A 16573-nucleotide genomic window follows, 5' to 3' on the forward strand; every position below is an offset into this window, starting at 1 on the left:
GTGGAATGGAGAGGAGGAGGAGGAAAAAATATATATGAATATTCAGTTAGCATGGCTAATTTGCATGTTTTAAGCTCATGGACTAAATTGAATAAAAGTAAAACTTTAGGGGGCAATTTTGTAAAAATGTCAAAAATGACTAAATTGAAGGGAATAAATTGTTTTATTATCTAAATTAATAAATTGAATGAAATTATCAATTTAAGATTGGGTGAAATTTTGGAAAATGGTAAATTACCAATATGCCCCTAAATCTTGGTATTTCTGCAATTTAGTTAGGTAGGTTCGGATACCCTGAATGAGCATGTAAATATGAAAATTTAAGTATTGTATCGTATTTTATATGATATTTTGAATTGAATATATGAAAAGGATGTTACATGAAACATGAAAATGAATACTAAATAATATAAATTAATTGAAATTATTCTGAAAATTTCGGTAATGCCTCGTATCCTATCCCGGATCTCAGGTACATGTATGGGGTATTACAATGCAAATAGCTCCACAATCAATTCCTAGTTTGATGACAAGATGACGAAGGATGTGAAAATCGAGGAGGTCAAAATAAGGTTATTGGTGCTTGTGGTTGTGGGCAAAGACAATGCCTAATGCTTGGCAAATTTCGCGAGGACTAAAAAACAGGAAAAAAAAGAGAGAGAGGAAAAGTTTGAATATGTTTTAAGTTTTGTTTGTGAAATTTTTTTGAGAAAATTATTATTTTAATAAATAAATTTCATGTTAGAAAAGAGAAAAATGGTTAGACATTTAATTATAATTTTATATGTATTTTTATCGAAAGATGGGTACACAATGGCTAAAGTTTAAATATTTTTTTATTTATGAAATTTTAAGAATTAAGACTAAATTGATAGAATATGTAAAGTTAATGTTTAAATTTGTTAAAATTTGTAAAATTAGGACCAAATGGATAGAACCTATAGACATTAGAGGGCTAAATTTATTGTCATACCGATATGACAAAACACCACATCAATATTCCGTTAATGATTTAACAAATAAGTAACCAAAATATTAAATTCCGATAACATTATTCCACTAAAAAAAATTAAAATTAAGTGACCATAACAAGAACATACTAATAATTAGGAGACCATTAATATAGTTTACCCTTAACTTTAAGTATAAAACACTTTAAAAAGTTGATTGAAAAGCTTATTTTAAAAAATTTAAGTCATCTTATAAATTAAAATAACTCAATCAGCAGAACGCAAAGCTCTTAAGCCCAACTAAAATGATTTATTTTTCCATTCCATAAATGGGAGAGAAAAAAAAAACAAAAAAACAAAAACATATAAATGAAAAGAAACCAGATTTCTAGTAATAAGTTTGTCTAACATAAATGGTAGAGCACATGGCTGTTAATTATAAAAAGCTTATAATTTTTTTTAATATTTGAGTTTTTAAAATAATTTATAATTTACATAAATTTTTTTTGAAATTTTATAAAATTTTATTAAAATTATTAAGATTTTTTTTTTCAATTTTAAAATATTCTATTTTTTGTTAATTTTTTGAAATAGTTATAATTTTTAAAACTTTTTATTTTTAATATTTAAAATAATTTTTTGATTTTTTTTACAAATTTTTAAAAACAAATTATTTTGAAACTTTTTTATAAATTTTATAAATTTTTAAATTTTTGTAGAATGTCACATCAACATTATAACAGTTGAGTCAATCTTTGTTAATAGTCCCGCTAGTACAATAACAATTAGTAACAATTGATAACGATTTTTATTAGTCAAAGGTTTAATTGATGTAATTTTCGAGTTTTAGTACTCAATAGATATATATATATATTTTGCAAAGGTGTTTGATTGACTTTTTTGTGTGAAAATGTTTCAAGGTTATTATTATTATTATTATTATTATTATTATATACTCTTAAGTTTTAATAAATTAAGTTTTATAATATGTAAGATGTAGCAAAGGTGAAGCTAAAATTTTTTTGAGAGATAGAGAGAATTAAATTATATATTTTTATGAGAAATATATTATATATTTAATTTTTTTAAAAATTAAATTAAAATTTTATTATTTTAAAGATTAAAATATAAATTTATTGTATACTAACTTTAAATTTTACAAGTTTTAAAGTGCTAAAAGTATAATTTCTCTCTTTGTATTGTTTAGATCTTTTTATAAGAATGGGTAGAGGTTATCCAAAGGTTAAACTTGAGGATTAAATTGTGTATATATGTCGGTTTTTTGGTTAATTGGCCAAATAGGCATTTTTTTCAAGATTTATGGAATTAAGTCAATTTTAAAGAGAGTGTTTGAAAGTGCGTCCAATTGGACAAATTTTTGCTGACATGTTAGGAAAACGCGCCTAACTGAAAGCATTTTTTGAAAATTTCAAAGAGAACGCGTCCAATTGAGCACACTTTTCGTAACATGTTAGGAAAAGTTCGTCCAGCTGAACAAGCTTTTTCTAATAATTATGCGGAAAACTTGTTCAGCTAGACACGCTTTTTATACTCTCTTTTCAAAATCAATCTATTTCATTAAATTTTCAAAAAAAAAAGGCCTATTAAGAAAAATAATGAGATATATGACTAAATTAGCCAAATTTGGGATTAATTTGAATTAAATATTTAAATAAAAATAATTTTTTACTTTACATATCATAGTCTATTTAAAAATTTTGAAAATTTTATATTTAAAAATAAAAAATTATTTTAACTCTAAAAAATTATAATATAATAATCTTTATCCTAATCCGAAAATTATTATTATTATTATTTTTTGTTTTGCCTATAATAGATATAAATCGCATATTTAATAAAAAGAAATATGTTTAAAAAAAGATAATTACCAATATATTTATCTAAATTATGGTGAAAATAAAAACGAAATAATATATCGTATTTCCAAATTATCCTTGACTGGAAAAAAGAAAAAGAAAAGAAAAAATCTATGTAAGCAATGGCATGGTGACAGGATATTTTTACAAAGGAACGATTTTTGTTTGCCCAAAATTAAGTCTCAAATATATATATTTTTTCCTTTTTCAAATCTTTTCTTTTCATTTCTTTTCCTTGGATATACAAAACAAAGCCAACAAAGATTATATATATTTCTCTCTCTGTCCTCTGCTCTATCGGCTTCTTCTTTTTTCTTTCGGCTTTCAATCATCATAATTCCTTACATTCATATTTCTCAGTCTCTGAATTTGCAAATCTCGAAAAAGACTGAAAAATAATGAATAGATAAAGTTGGAGAGAGAAACACTCACCCAACACATGACAATACCATTGCAATAATTCACTTTTTTTCTTGCTCAATATATCTTCCCTTCCCTTTTACTTTAGTATTTACTTGCCAACTCTGCTTACCCTTCCCTTGTTCCAACTCAAATAGGGAGAGATCTCTCTTTCAAGGTAACTTCTTTTTTTTGTTATTGTTTTACTTGATTTGATCAGTTTTTTGGGTTATAACTCGTTTGGATCTCCATTTTTTCGTGTTTGATTTCATGTTTGTTGATCTGGGTATGCTTGATTTTGTTAGTTTTAATGGGTTTTTTTTTATTTTTTTTCCTTAATTCTTGTTTTGATCTAATTGCCAGATGCGAATGTCATTTTTTTAGATTGTTCTCGAATTTCTATTTTATCTTTAAGCTGCTAGATCATGATGGTTGTATCTGCTTGTTAAATCTTTATTCTCCTATTTTAAGTGCAAGGGAATTTAAGAATTTAGTTTTATTGCAGGGGCTATAGGAATGATTTAATTTGTTATTGGTAACTAAGCATTAGAGCTTAAAAGATCTTAGCTCTGAGCAAATTTTCTGAATGGTTGTTGAGTTCGTCTTATTCTGTTTTTTCTTGCTTTCCGGCCCGTGATTGATTATGTTAATCGCTGCTTGGATTGCTTATCAATGGCACTAATGCTAAAAATTCTTTGCTGCCTTGCAATCTTCTGATTATTTGTGTTAATTGTTGATTTTGATTTTTCTACGGATGACAAGATTCGAACAAGACTGATTAGGGTATTCTCCTAAGAGCGTGAAACAACTGAAAGCATGTGTTTGGAACTTTGTGTGTGTGTGTGTGATAAGTGGTCTTTTGTTATAATATAATCAAAATGATGGATGATTGGTTTAAAGAATGGCCGTTTCTCTTATTAATTTCAGTATCATGTGAAGTTGGCAAATCTGTGTCTATATGGAAATATGACTATTTTTAGTTAGAGGAAGAATGCTGGTTGGTGATCCCCAGTTTATTATGTGAACTTTATCTTGATGTGCTGAATTTGGCAATGAGTGATGCATGGACAGGACAAATTGTTCATGTTTATATTAGCTGAAAAGTTGCTCCTAGTCCTTCATATAGTGGTGCTGTATATAAAATACGTAATAAAATATTAACTTTATGGAAGGCTTCACTCTTATTCTATCTTTTACCACTAATTTTGCCACCAGGATCAGGCAAGTGTTACTCTTGACGTGCATAACTGTCTTTAGGTACTAAAAATGTAATTACTGTAGTAGCCTAATTAATCCATGGGGCATTTTGAGTGGACAGGTAGATTTGATTTTGAAAGGAAGATATAAGTTCTTAGGGTATTAATCCTGGGGGAAGTTTCCTTATCGTGTGGATCAAATTCCATGCATTAATGTAGAGAGGGGAGAAGTTTTTATGCTAATCAGCTGTCTAAGTGTTCAAGGATTCTTTTAAGAAGATAATCATTCTCACAACCAAATGCATGCTTTTGTGATGGTTGGTTTCCGAACTTCTTATGAAATGATGATTGGGCTTCATTGTTCAAATTTCCGTGTATTGAAATAGACGGTAGTTTCTTGTTTTTAATGGGAAGTTGGTTATCAAGCTCACCTTGAAAGAAGGTCATGGGGAAGAAAGGGTTCAGCGACTAAGATTGTTAATGTTATTTACAAGTATTTTAGTTGGAAGCAATACATCTTAAGTCAGCTGGGTTGCATGCTAGGACATATAAAGACTTCCTCAAATTTCTTAACAGTACAGGTGTTGCAACATGGGCTTGTTGCTGAAAATTGTGAAAGTTGTGACTTCTTTTTGATTGGTGCTGTTATAAAAAGCAAAATTGAGTTTTGCTTTCGCCCTGATTATTACACTGTTATATCTTATTTTCTGCTTATATAGTGCACTGTGAATTAGGAACATAATTTTAGACAGCTTAAATTATCGTAAGCATTGATTTTTTTTTCTTTTTTAATATTTTCTTTAGAATTTATTTTGTACTGTAACTTAATTTTTCCTTGCATGATCTAATACCTGTATTTCTCCAGTAAGTTTTGGGCAACTTCCACACTGGTGAAGGTTGGATTCTCGAGTTGACCTATTATATATTTGCTTGGCAAAACATCAATAAGGAAGAACTCAGAGAAATGTCTAGCCCTGCAAAAGTTCTAGATCCTGCATTTCAAGGAGTGGGTCAAAAACCGTATCCTTAAAATGAAGGGCATATAATAAGTTGTGAATTTATGGACTTGACATTTTTTTGACCTTTTCTTTTATATAAGAGTGTATATATGTGTGTGTATTTAACTTTTGATAAGAGAAACAAGAATAATCTATTTTTCCAACATTGCCATGAAAACAAAAATAGTCAAGCTTTTTGCTTGTTTTAAGATGTGTGCTTATGTTCCATATATATCCCGATAGTTTTTCTATGCAAAGGCTGTTGCACTTGACATCTTATAGTGGGACTGAAATCTGGCGTATTGAGAATTTTCAGCCAGTTCCATTGCCAAAGTCCGACTATGGAAAATTCTACATGGGGGATTCTTATATTGTCTTACAGGTGAACACTCTATTTCTCTCTTGCTTGCTGTATCTTGTATGGATGCACATTGGCAGAACATTCATTAACCTTTTTCTGGGACAAGATAAATCATTCAAGGTGAATCACTGCTTTTTTTAACGTCTCAATCATTTTGTTTTTAATATGTTCTCTTTGTAGACAACACCTAGCAAGGGTGGTTCATATCTATATGATATACACTTCTGGATTGGTAAAGATACTACTCAGGTGTGCATCTACTTTTACTAGTATTAATTTGTTCAGGATTTATATGTGCCTTAAAATAAATTAAGACATTGTTTGAGATCATTTTTCACATGCAGGATGAGGCTGGAACGGCTGCTATCAAAACTATTGAGCTTGATGCAGTACTAGGAGGGCGTGCTGTGCAGCACAGGGAACTTCAAGGCCATGAATCTGACAAATTTTTGTCATATTTTAAACCTTGCATTATACCATTGGAAGGTGGTATTGCTACAGGATTTAAAAAGCCAGAAGAAGAAGAATTTGAGAAACGGTTATATGTCTGCAGAGGAAAACGGGTCGTCAGATTGAAGCAGGTATATGGTGCTCTTTACATATGTTTGATGAGTATGGATAGAAAGAAGCAAGAAAGAAAATTACTATTGGCTAATTATAAACTATTTAATATGAGACTGCTGAGGATCAGGTAAATATCATTTTGTGTTATTCTCTTCAGGTTCCTTTTGCTCGATCTTCACTGAATCACGATGATGTATTTATCCTAGACACTCAGAATAAGATTTATCAGTTCAATGGTGCAAACTCTAATATTCAAGAAAGAGCAAAGGCATTAGAAGTTATTCAGTTTTTAAAGGAAAAGTATCATGACGGGACATGTGATGTTGCAATTGTTGGTAAGGGTGCATGCATTTACAGTATCAATGATGCTGTTTTGCCTGTTCTTCTAGTAATCTATGAGGACTGATTGAATTGCCTGAAAAGTTTGTTTATTCTACTCCACTGTACCTTTTGAATATTTACTTATATATGGATTAATGTAATCACCCTGCCAGATGATGGAAAATTGGACACAGAGTCCGACTCTGGTGAGTTTTGGGTCCTCTTTGGTGGTTTTGCTCCAATAGGAAAGAAGGTTCACAATGAAGATGATCTTATTCCTGAGACTTATCCTGCTAAACTGTACAGGTACTTTATGTTTCTCTTTGCAAGCATGCATCAAATGCTGTTTTTATGCAACTCGAAATGCTTAAGTTTCCACATATTTCCATATTGCATTTAATTTATTTCCTTCAGGATAACAGTTCTTAAACTCTAGCTGTTCTAATGTGACTAATATTAATCCTAGTCTTAATTAATGGAGTTATGGAAACTTTTACCTATCATTTCAACCTCCAAGCCCATTCATTTTAGTGTATCCAATTTGTTCAATGTCTGATGTTTCTCATATGTTATGGAATTTTGATTATTTTTATGCTGCAAGAAATCTGAAATCAAGTTCTTTAACGTGTTATCAAGAATATTGTTATTAGGATGAAGTCATGAGGCAGCCTTATAGTTTAAGGTTAGCTTTATTTATTTCATACTCCCTTGTGTTGATTTCCTTTTTTCTTTTTTCAAAAAGGAAAAGGAGAAAAGGATATTTGGAGTGGGCCTTAGAAAGCCTTCCTTGGTATAGGCAATTTCTCTGGAGAGAACATAGATAACTCATTATGCTTATTTAGAGTTCTGCCAGGCAGCTTTAAGAGTACTTTTTTGGTCACCATTATCATGTATAAAATAGGTGAACTGAATTATCTTTTTAGATGTTTGTTTTAAGGTAGATCCACTATTCTGGGGCAATTCTAAGTAAGTAGGCAGTCCTGATTGAAATCTTTTTGAGTCAATACTATTTTTGTTACTATTGGTTTTAAAGCTATATGTCTTATCAATTGCTAATTTGGATTTATTGGCTCCTGTAGCATAACTGGTGGTGAGGTGAAGGTCGTAGAAGGGGAACTATCAAAAGGCCTCTTGGAGAACAACAAATGCTATCTACTAGACTGTGGTGCTGAGGTTTTTGTTTGGGTTGGACGGGTGACACAAGTAGAGGACAGAAAAGCTGCCAGTCAAGCTGCTGAGGTAGAGCTTGAGGAATGGTTTTGATTTCTTCATGTATTTCAAGAATATGAATTCTAATTCTGGGCCTTTTTATCTCCAGGACTTTGTTGGCAGCCAGCAAAGACCAAGAGCAACACGCATTACCCGTGTCATCCAAGGATATGAAACTAATTCATTCAAGGCCAACTTTGATTCTTGGCCGGCAGGGTCCACAGCACCTGGTGGTGAGGAGGGAAGAGGAAAAGTAGCTGGTACGGATCACTAATAAGCTGTAAAATACACTTATATTTTGTGGTTAATATTGTTGAATGGTGTTCTTTCTACTGGTAGCCTTGCTTAAGCAACAAGGAGTTGGTATCAAGGGGATGACTAAAAGCGCTCCTGTAATTGAAGAAGTTCCTCCTTTGCTCGAAGGCAGTGGAAAGATGGAGGTCGAGTTAATAGTCCGCTTGGGATTTGCCATTTGACTTGACAGATACAAACTCTTGACTCAAATGCAGTGTTGCTTGTTTTTCAGGTCTGGTGCATCAATGGCAGTGCCAAGACACCATTGCAAAAAGAGGATGTTGGTAAATTCTATAGTGGAGACTGCTACATTGTTCTTTATACCTACCACTCGGGTGAGAGGAAAGAAGATTACTTTCTATGCTGTTGGATTGGAAAGGATAGCATTGAGGTAATTTACATTATTCTTAGTTGGGTATGAAATAATTTAAAAAATATGCCCGTTGTTCCTGATAGAACTTATGCCCATAGAGCAATGTGAAACAGTGGAGTTTGATGTTAAATAATATGGACTACAGCGCTGCCAATATGAGCTGCTTGTCATTACTAAAATGATCTATATATGCTTCCAATATGAATGCCTACCATTGATATGGAATTTCTATGTTACCTTCCTAATTTGGTACACATTGTAAAGTTGGATCACCACCTAATTTGGATTGCGAAGCTGCCAATACATTTCCTTTTCATCAAGCTAACTCTATCTTGGCATTCATAGGTATCATTAGTTTTTGCCCCTTTTCAATCTTAAAGCACTTTGAATTGCACTATCGTTGGGAGGGTAGAATTTCCATTGCACCTATCAGATTCTTAATTTTAAGATCAGAATGGTGAATGCACACAAGAATATGTGTATATAATTATACATATAACTGTTCTTTAGCACTGGAGTTTAAATCATGAAGGACTAACAATATTTGGTAAAATATAAAAATCTATAAAACTTAGGAAACCTGTGCTAATTCTGATTGCAATAATTGCTTCTGGAAACATATATCTGTTTAGAGACTCCTAATCTGGATGCATCTGGAATGGGTATAAATGCTAGGGAGAGGTTTCAACAAAGTAGAGTAATCGGTAGCTGGGATTAAGATTTATTTGTCAAATTAAAACTTAAGAATGGTACCTTGAACATAAACATTTGAAGGAAAAAGCAAAACCTAAAATCTTGCTATGAAATTGAAAACAAAAAAGGATCTTGATAGCTGTTATATGTTCTCCCATTATGATGTTACATTAACCATCATGTGTATCTCTGCTTATGACACTTTTTTGTTTTTGAAATATAATTTTTACATTTTCAATTTCTTTGCAACAAGTTCCAGATTTATTCTCGTTGTCGATTTTGAAAATTTTAGCGAATTATTTGTACTGTACTTTTCTTTGTTTGGTGAATTGGTTTCTTGCTCATTTAATGGGTCAAATGTCTTTCTTTTGGCTTGTTTTCTTTTATCAGTTCTGTAATTACTTTTCACGTTCCTCATGTTCTTTGTATGGAAGATAGATATGCTTAGATAGTTACATGTGAACTTAATGGACCACTGGATTTTTTTTTTCTGAAAGTAGACATATTTCTTAACTCAGGAGGACCAAAAGATGGCTGCTCGGTTGGCTAATACAATGTGTAACTCACTCAAGGGGAGGCCTATTCAGGTATTATATTAGCTTTGCCTGAATATAATGATTCTAATGCTTGTGTTTCTAATAGATGTTTCTTGCAGGGTCGAGTGTTTGAAGGTAAAGAGCCACCCCAGTTCATTGCACTATTCCAACCCATGGTTGTCCTTAAGGTATTCAATTTGACTCAATGTTTTAAAATCTCATTACCAATTGCTTGAGAGTCTTTGGTTTAGATTTGGAGGGTATCATCTAATTTCCTATGATTGATTCCTATCTAGGGTGGTTTAAGCACTGGCTACAAGAAGAGTATAGCAGACAAAGGCTTGACAGATGAAACCTATACCGCAGAGAGTGTTGCTCTAATTCAGATTTCAGGAACAGCTGTACACAATAATAAAACATTGCAAGTTGATGCGGTATGTATTAGTTGGTTATTTTTTTAGAGGGGGCAAAATAAGCCTGAACCCAAAAATCTGTCCCGAAAAAGGCAACCCCAACCTGTTCATACCCGATTTGATCAAAAGTCTAAAACTCGAACCTAAAAATGCCCGAACTGGAAGAAACCTGAAACTGAAAAAGCTTGAGCTTGAAAACTCTGAACTTGAAAAAAACCCAAACTCGAGACTGGCCTAATGAAACCAAACTAGTCACTGTATTGCATTAGTTGAAGTATTCATTATCTCCCCATTATTTTACTAGTTGTTAGATGTAAGCTAATTTAGGTGACATCCACTTCTTTTTTATGACTGTTCCTGCATTTTTTTGTTATGATGTCTGCAGTATCATTATCCATTCCTTTTGTAACCTAACAGCAATACCCTTATTTTTGTAAAACTTTTGTTTAGGTGGCAACATCATTGAACTCAACTGAGTGCTTCCTCTTGCAATCTGGATCCTCAATTTTTACTTGGCATGGAAATCAAAGCACTTATGAACAGCAGCAATTAGCTGCAAAAGTTGCTGAGTTTTTGAAGGTACACTCATAGATAGTTCAACTTTTGGGCTTTGTTGTGACAAGATAAAAGCACATTTTTTTCTTGGGAAACCTGGTAATGATTTTATATAGTTATAGTCAAGCATCTGAGTTCCAACAAGTTGAGTTGACCAGCTAATCAATACAACTGAAATAAAAAGAATGTTTGGTATTGCCTGTACTAATAAAATGTTAAGATTTAATTATTATAATGTTTACAGTATTTTTTGAGTATTTGATCACATTCTTCAGCTGATTATGCCTATTTTCTGCATTTTGAGATGCAGTTTGTTTAGGTATTTGCAATTTTTTCCCCCTTTGAATTCCTCCTGAATACATTGTGGGGCAAGATAAAATATACTGAAAATAAACATTTAGTTGGCTGTATTTTGTCTCTTGTATAGTTTATATTTCAAGAAGGCTTTTACATGGTTTTTGCTCAACAATAGAAGTCAATGATAGCACTTTCTATTTCTTTCAAGCAACTCCATCCATGTTAGTCAATCATCCATTCATCTTCTTTTGCCCTCAGCCTGGAGTTGTTCTTAAATATGCTAAAGAAGGAACAGAGAGCAATGCGTTCTGGTCTGCACTTGGAGGAAAACAAAGTTATACCAGCAAAAAAGCATCTACAGAGACTGTCAGGGATCCCCACTTGTTCACTTTCTCTTTTAATAAAGGTGGTTCTTAGTCATGAATGTCATTACTTTGTTTTCAAATTTGTGCTCTAAGATATCTCACTCCTGCCTGAGTTGTTTATGAAGCTTATTACCATTCTAACTTTCTTTCCTTGATTTTGTCTTTCTCCACATGGATGCCTCAGGAAAGTTTGAGGTGAGTTTTTCTGTTAATGTAATTGAAACTTGTTTCTACAGGTATCCAAATGTCTTCTATATGTAAGTTTCCATTTTGTTGTGCAGGTTGAGGAAGTTTACAATTTCTCTCAGGACGATCTCTTGACAGAAGATATTTTGATACTTGACACACATGCTGAAGTGTTTGTTTGGGTTGGTCAATCTGTAGACACCAAAGAAAAGCAAAATGTTTTTGAAATTGGCCAGGTATAAATAAAATATTGATTCCTTCATCCTTTTATCTTTTCAATATGCTCAATATTCATTTTAGAAGTTTTTTGCAGAAATACATAGGCTTGGCTGCATCTCTAGATGGTTTGTCCCCAAATGTTCCACTTTATAAAGTTTCTGAAGGAAATGAACCCTGCTTCTTCACAACATTCTTTTCATGGGATTCCACCCGAGCTACTGTATGCGTCCTTGACTGAATTTATACTTTGTCTTTGAGTTACTGTCACTTTCAGTTATTTTTAAATCATTTTTATCTTCATGAAGCTTGTCTATTCAAAATGGGAGAATATCGAGACTATTCGATCCATATGGTTTCAACCACTGCGCATATTTTTGTAATGTGGAAATGTTTGAATAGTTGGATGGAGAGCATGCATAAGATTAAGTGACCATTTAAGAACATAATTTGAGGTTCAAGAGATGAGAAGTCAAAGCATAAGACTTTTAAACTTTAAATTGCAGTGAGAGAGCCCTGATGATGGAAAAGCAGGATAGGCGTTATAATGATGAATTGATATTTTATGGACCAGAGATGGAATAGATTAGCATAGAGCACTGTGTTTTAGTAAACTACCATTGGATTCTTCCAAAATTTGAAATTTAAGATCATACTGATGAGATCTTGTATTTTGAATAATATCAGCATTACACTGTTGAGGTTACGCATGGTGTACCCAGAGGAAAAACAGCTCTATTAGTTCTGTAGTCACTGAAATTAATGACTCCCTTTTTTTGTTTATAAGGGTTAATAGATTTTTGACTGACAGATTCGTCCTTTCATGATGTTGCATTCAACTGTAACCATTCAATATTTATGTTTGATGCAGGTGCAAGGAAACTCGTTCCAGAAAAAGGTGGCATTGCTTTTTGGAGCTAGCCATGCTGTTGAGGTAAATTCTTTCTTTAATTATCTTGAAATGTAAAAAAAGCTATATACATGAAGTTTCTGTCTGTACCAATAATTTTGATCATAAAAAAAAATCTAATAGGATTTAACTTTCATGGCTCCTTGCATGGAAAATAACTTATTATCAATGTATGAAATTTTGATGGATGGAGAGCTTGGATAATATTGCGATATAACATTACATCTTTTGCTGTTGTTCAATAGGGGTTCTTTTTGGCTTCCTGTTGTATCTTATTCTGGCTTCTTTAAGTGTTAAAAACTTGTTTTAGTTGTTTATCCATTGTGGACATCTAGAACCATTTTTGTATTTACCATATTGTTCTTTAAGTGTTAAATAGAGAAAGAGGATGTGTCTTGGGTGACGTGTAAATCAAAATTTACAGATGAATTTATGCGATCATCTCATTATACTTGATGACAAAGAACTTTAGTAGTGGTTGCCCCTGTGTTGGAACCTTTGATCCTGACCTTGTTGTATTCTTCTTGGAGGGTAACAAATTCTATTGGTAAATTAAGAACAGTGATAGTATATCTAATTTGTAGATGATGATCTCTTGCTCTCTCTTTCGCTCTGAACAATTATGTTTACTAACTAGTTCCTTAACTGATGGATTCCATGCTGCTGAGACAGGTCAAGTCCAATGGGAACCAAGGGGGTCCCACTCAAAGGGCTTCAGCTTTAGCTGCCTTATCTTCTGCATTCAATCCATCTTCCAAATCAACCTCTTCGGTAATAATCTGCATATCTTAGCCTCTCTCTCTCTTTATATACACACACACACAAAAATACATGTATATATAGTTTCAATTGCATATGCTGCTTAACTTTTTCTGAACTCTTCTCTGTTTTTTTCCTACTGTTTCTACTTTGGAGTCTCATTAATAAACCTGAAAAGGAGCTAGTAAGTTGAATTGTTAATTCCATCTAGTTATAGTGGGGAACAGTTATACTATTAGCTGCTGCAGTCTGGGAAAAACATGCGTTTTATGAATCTTTCTTTCAAATTTTGAAACGACGTCAGTTAGATCCTATATTTAGTTCTTTGCATTGGTGGTTTAGTGTGAGTTGCTAACATTTCTGACAATCCACCTGACGAAGTTCCCAGTTTGGAAGGGGTCTTATAAAACTGGAGATAAATGCCTTCTAAGAATACATGTAAAATTTCATTTACTTAGAGATATCACCTACTGTACAAGTGGTAATTTTTATCGAATGTTATCACAATTGTGTTGCCCCTAACTGCCCCCATTTTTCCAACCCTTTCTCCTTTGACATGCTTTTGTACCTGCTGCTAGAAGCAGTTCTGACATTAGGTTTTCAGTGCACAAAGTGAACCATTTTTAGTCATCCCATGTACTTGTAACACAGTTTTTCCTATCTTACGAGTTATGACAAATATCTTTTGCTGCAATGTATTTTTGGTTTTGCTTATTTTGCCTACATTTTTTCCCTGTCCAAAATTGTCTTCCTCGCTGTATGGCCCAAAGGCTTATATAATTCCAGTTTCCTTATTTTGCATATGCTAATGCATTAGTGTTGAAATTTGGCACATCACAGAATGCTGAACTTCATACCCTCCATATTATCAGGAACTTAGGAAAATAATTTTACCATTTACTGTCAGGAACCAGAAAGAAAGTTAAGGCATTTGATTAACCTTGCCTCCTAAGCAAGATGTTTAGTTGTGTAGGAAAATAATCCTTACCTCCTCGCTTTATGCATCCTAAGATTGATGTTTATCATCTATGCTTGCTATCATAGAAGGATTCCAAAGGCAAAAAAAGAAAAGGGATCTTTTTGAAAGAGGAGAATGATGAGTTAGATTTATTTTTTGGTTTTAATCTTAAATTCCCCTGTTGTGTATTCTATTTTTGGAAATTTAGTTTTTTTTCCCCATCTCTTTTTCCAGATAATTTCAGATTGATGATGCATTTATTTCCCCCTTTTTCAATTGGTTTGAATATTAGTGCTGCTTTCTTTCATCTATCATGTATGTTTTAACTTTACCTGGTTTATTTGTATTTTATTGCATGCAGTTTATTGTTGTTTCTCTTTGCTTTTCCTTGATACGTTCTATTGTATTATTTGTTTTCGTTCTATAGTGATTGTGGCTGAACTTCTGTGTGCTTTTATTTTGTGAGTTCAAGGCATTAATTACATTGCTTATGAGTTAAGGATTTGATATGTGTAATTGTTGCAGGCCCAGGCTCGATCCAATGGAAATAATGGCGGACCTACACAAAGAGCTTCAGCTTTAGCTGCTTTGTCATCTGCATTCAATCCATCATCAGCAAGCAAAACGTCAGCTCCAAAGCCTTCAAGCAGTGGTCAGGGTTCTCAAAGGGCAGCAGCTGTAGCTGCTCTTTCGTCGGTTCTTACTGCTGAAAAGAAGAAGCAATCGCACGATGGATCTCCTACAAAATCCACTAGCAGCACTCCTGCTGTATCCAGCCCACTTTGTAAGAAACCCATTGTACTGTGAACTGTATGATATCTAAGAAACAGGAACCATTGCTTTAGGCTGATCCACAAGAATTTGCTAAATCTCCCGGCAGCTTCTTTAATTGAATTTGACCCCATTTCTTCATATAATTCTGAAACTGTCTTGATGCCTTGATATTGTACAGCTGAAGCACAGAGTGAGGCAGACCCTTCTGAAGCTGAGGATTCTCAATTGGTTGCTGAAGCCAAGGAGACTGGTGTAGCATCCCAAACCAATGGGGATGATTCAGAACCAAATCAAAAGATACCGCAGGACGAGAATGGGAGTGGAAGCACTCAAAGTGCATATAGTTATGAGCAACTGAAAGCCATAACTGGTAATGCTGCAACCGGAATTGATCTCAAACGGAGAGAGGTTTGTTCTGCCATCGATGTTTTAAGTTGATTCTTATCTATTTTGCCTGAACATATCCATATTCTCACTCTTCAATTTCTCAGGCTTATTTGGCGGATAATGAGTTCCAGACAGTATTCGGTATGGAAAAGGAAGCATTCTATAAATTACCAAAGTGGAAGCAAGACCTGAAGAAGAAGAAAGTTGGTCTATTCTAAGTGTTAGGGGATTTAAACAAGTTATTATGTGCTTCATCTCCATTCAACTAGCAATCCGTCATTCATTTTGATCTTTGATTCTGCCAAAAATTTGTTGTTTCGTTGGAATATGATTTCTGGATTGCCATGTCTAGCTTTTTGCCTTCTGCCTTCTTGATGAATGTAGTTGCGATTAGTATTCAAGATTGATCATATGATGATTTAAAAAGATTGATTTTTCCCCTTTCCTTTTTGGTTGGTTTCCCCCCTATCTTCTCATAGTGTCACTGGACACTGTAATGATCACATATTGTAGTTAAGGACAGCTTGGCATGGCATGCCAACATTCTTTCATTTGATTGCCATGTATCTCCATTATCTGTGGTTATTCAACTTTATTTTATTTTCCAATGTTTGAATTTGTTAAAGGTGCTGTATATGGTATTGCATTTGTAATGAACTACAATATTATAAGTAAAGAAAATTCATTGTTTGAGAACCGCATGTTTTAATATTCTTTATTACAGATATGTGGGAGATGATTGAAGTAGACAATCAAACGGCTTAATGAATAATGAGGGATTGTTTGAATTGTGTAATGCTGCAATTTTCCTAATTTGAGAGATCAATCATCACTTCTGCAGCCTTTTTATCAGTTGCATGGCCATGGCATCACCATCTAACATGATGTGTCTATAACCCTTTTGTTGAGCAGTCTCTGTTGCCTTGGTCACAGTGTACATCAGCTGTAAATAGCTTTGGAAGATGTTCTAATCTGGTTAGGA

The 16573-nt window shown here is 33.1% G+C and overlaps 1 protein-coding gene across 1 annotated transcript; it reads left to right on the forward strand.

Moving 5' to 3' along the window:
- Positions 1–2911: 2911 nt before the first annotated feature.
- Positions 2912–16287, forward strand: LOC107922079 (villin-3). The gene is made up of 24 exons (XM_016851914.2): positions 2912–3404; positions 5288–5442; positions 5703–5802; positions 5962–6030; positions 6126–6362; positions 6503–6680; positions 6840–6972; positions 7746–7905; positions 7985–8135; positions 8215–8315; positions 8402–8560; positions 9754–9822; positions 9891–9959; positions 10068–10205; positions 10635–10763; positions 11295–11442; positions 11586–11596; positions 11683–11823; positions 11901–12026; positions 12675–12737; positions 13386–13484; positions 14956–15214; positions 15383–15612; positions 15696–16287. The coding sequence occupies exons 2-24, from the start codon at positions 5387–5389 to the stop codon at positions 15807–15809; spliced, it is 2940 nt and encodes a 979-aa protein (XP_016707403.2). The 5' UTR covers positions 2912–3404; positions 5288–5386; the 3' UTR covers positions 15810–16287.
- The last annotated feature ends 286 nt before the right edge of the window (positions 16288–16573 follow it).

This window comes from Gossypium hirsutum, chromosome A01, assembly GCF_007990345.1.
Source record: "Gossypium hirsutum isolate 1008001.06 chromosome A01, Gossypium_hirsutum_v2.1, whole genome shotgun sequence".
Lineage (NCBI taxonomy): Eukaryota > Viridiplantae > Streptophyta > Magnoliopsida > Malvales > Malvaceae > Gossypium > Gossypium hirsutum.

Bases quoted from the DNA above. Each gene is read 5' to 3' on its own strand.
- LOC107922079 (XM_016851914.2), top strand. From the start codon at position 5,387: ATGTCTAGCCCTGCAAAAGTTCTAGATCCTGCATTTCAAGGAGTGGGT. The intron at 9,823-9,890 runs GTATTATATTAG...TGTTTCTTGCAG, and splicing joins TCAAGGGGAGGCCTATTCAG to GGTCGAGTGTTTGAAGGTAA. The intron at 11,824-11,900 runs GTATAAATAAAA...AGTTTTTTGCAG, and splicing joins ATGTTTTTGAAATTGGCCAG to AAATACATAGGCTTGGCTGC.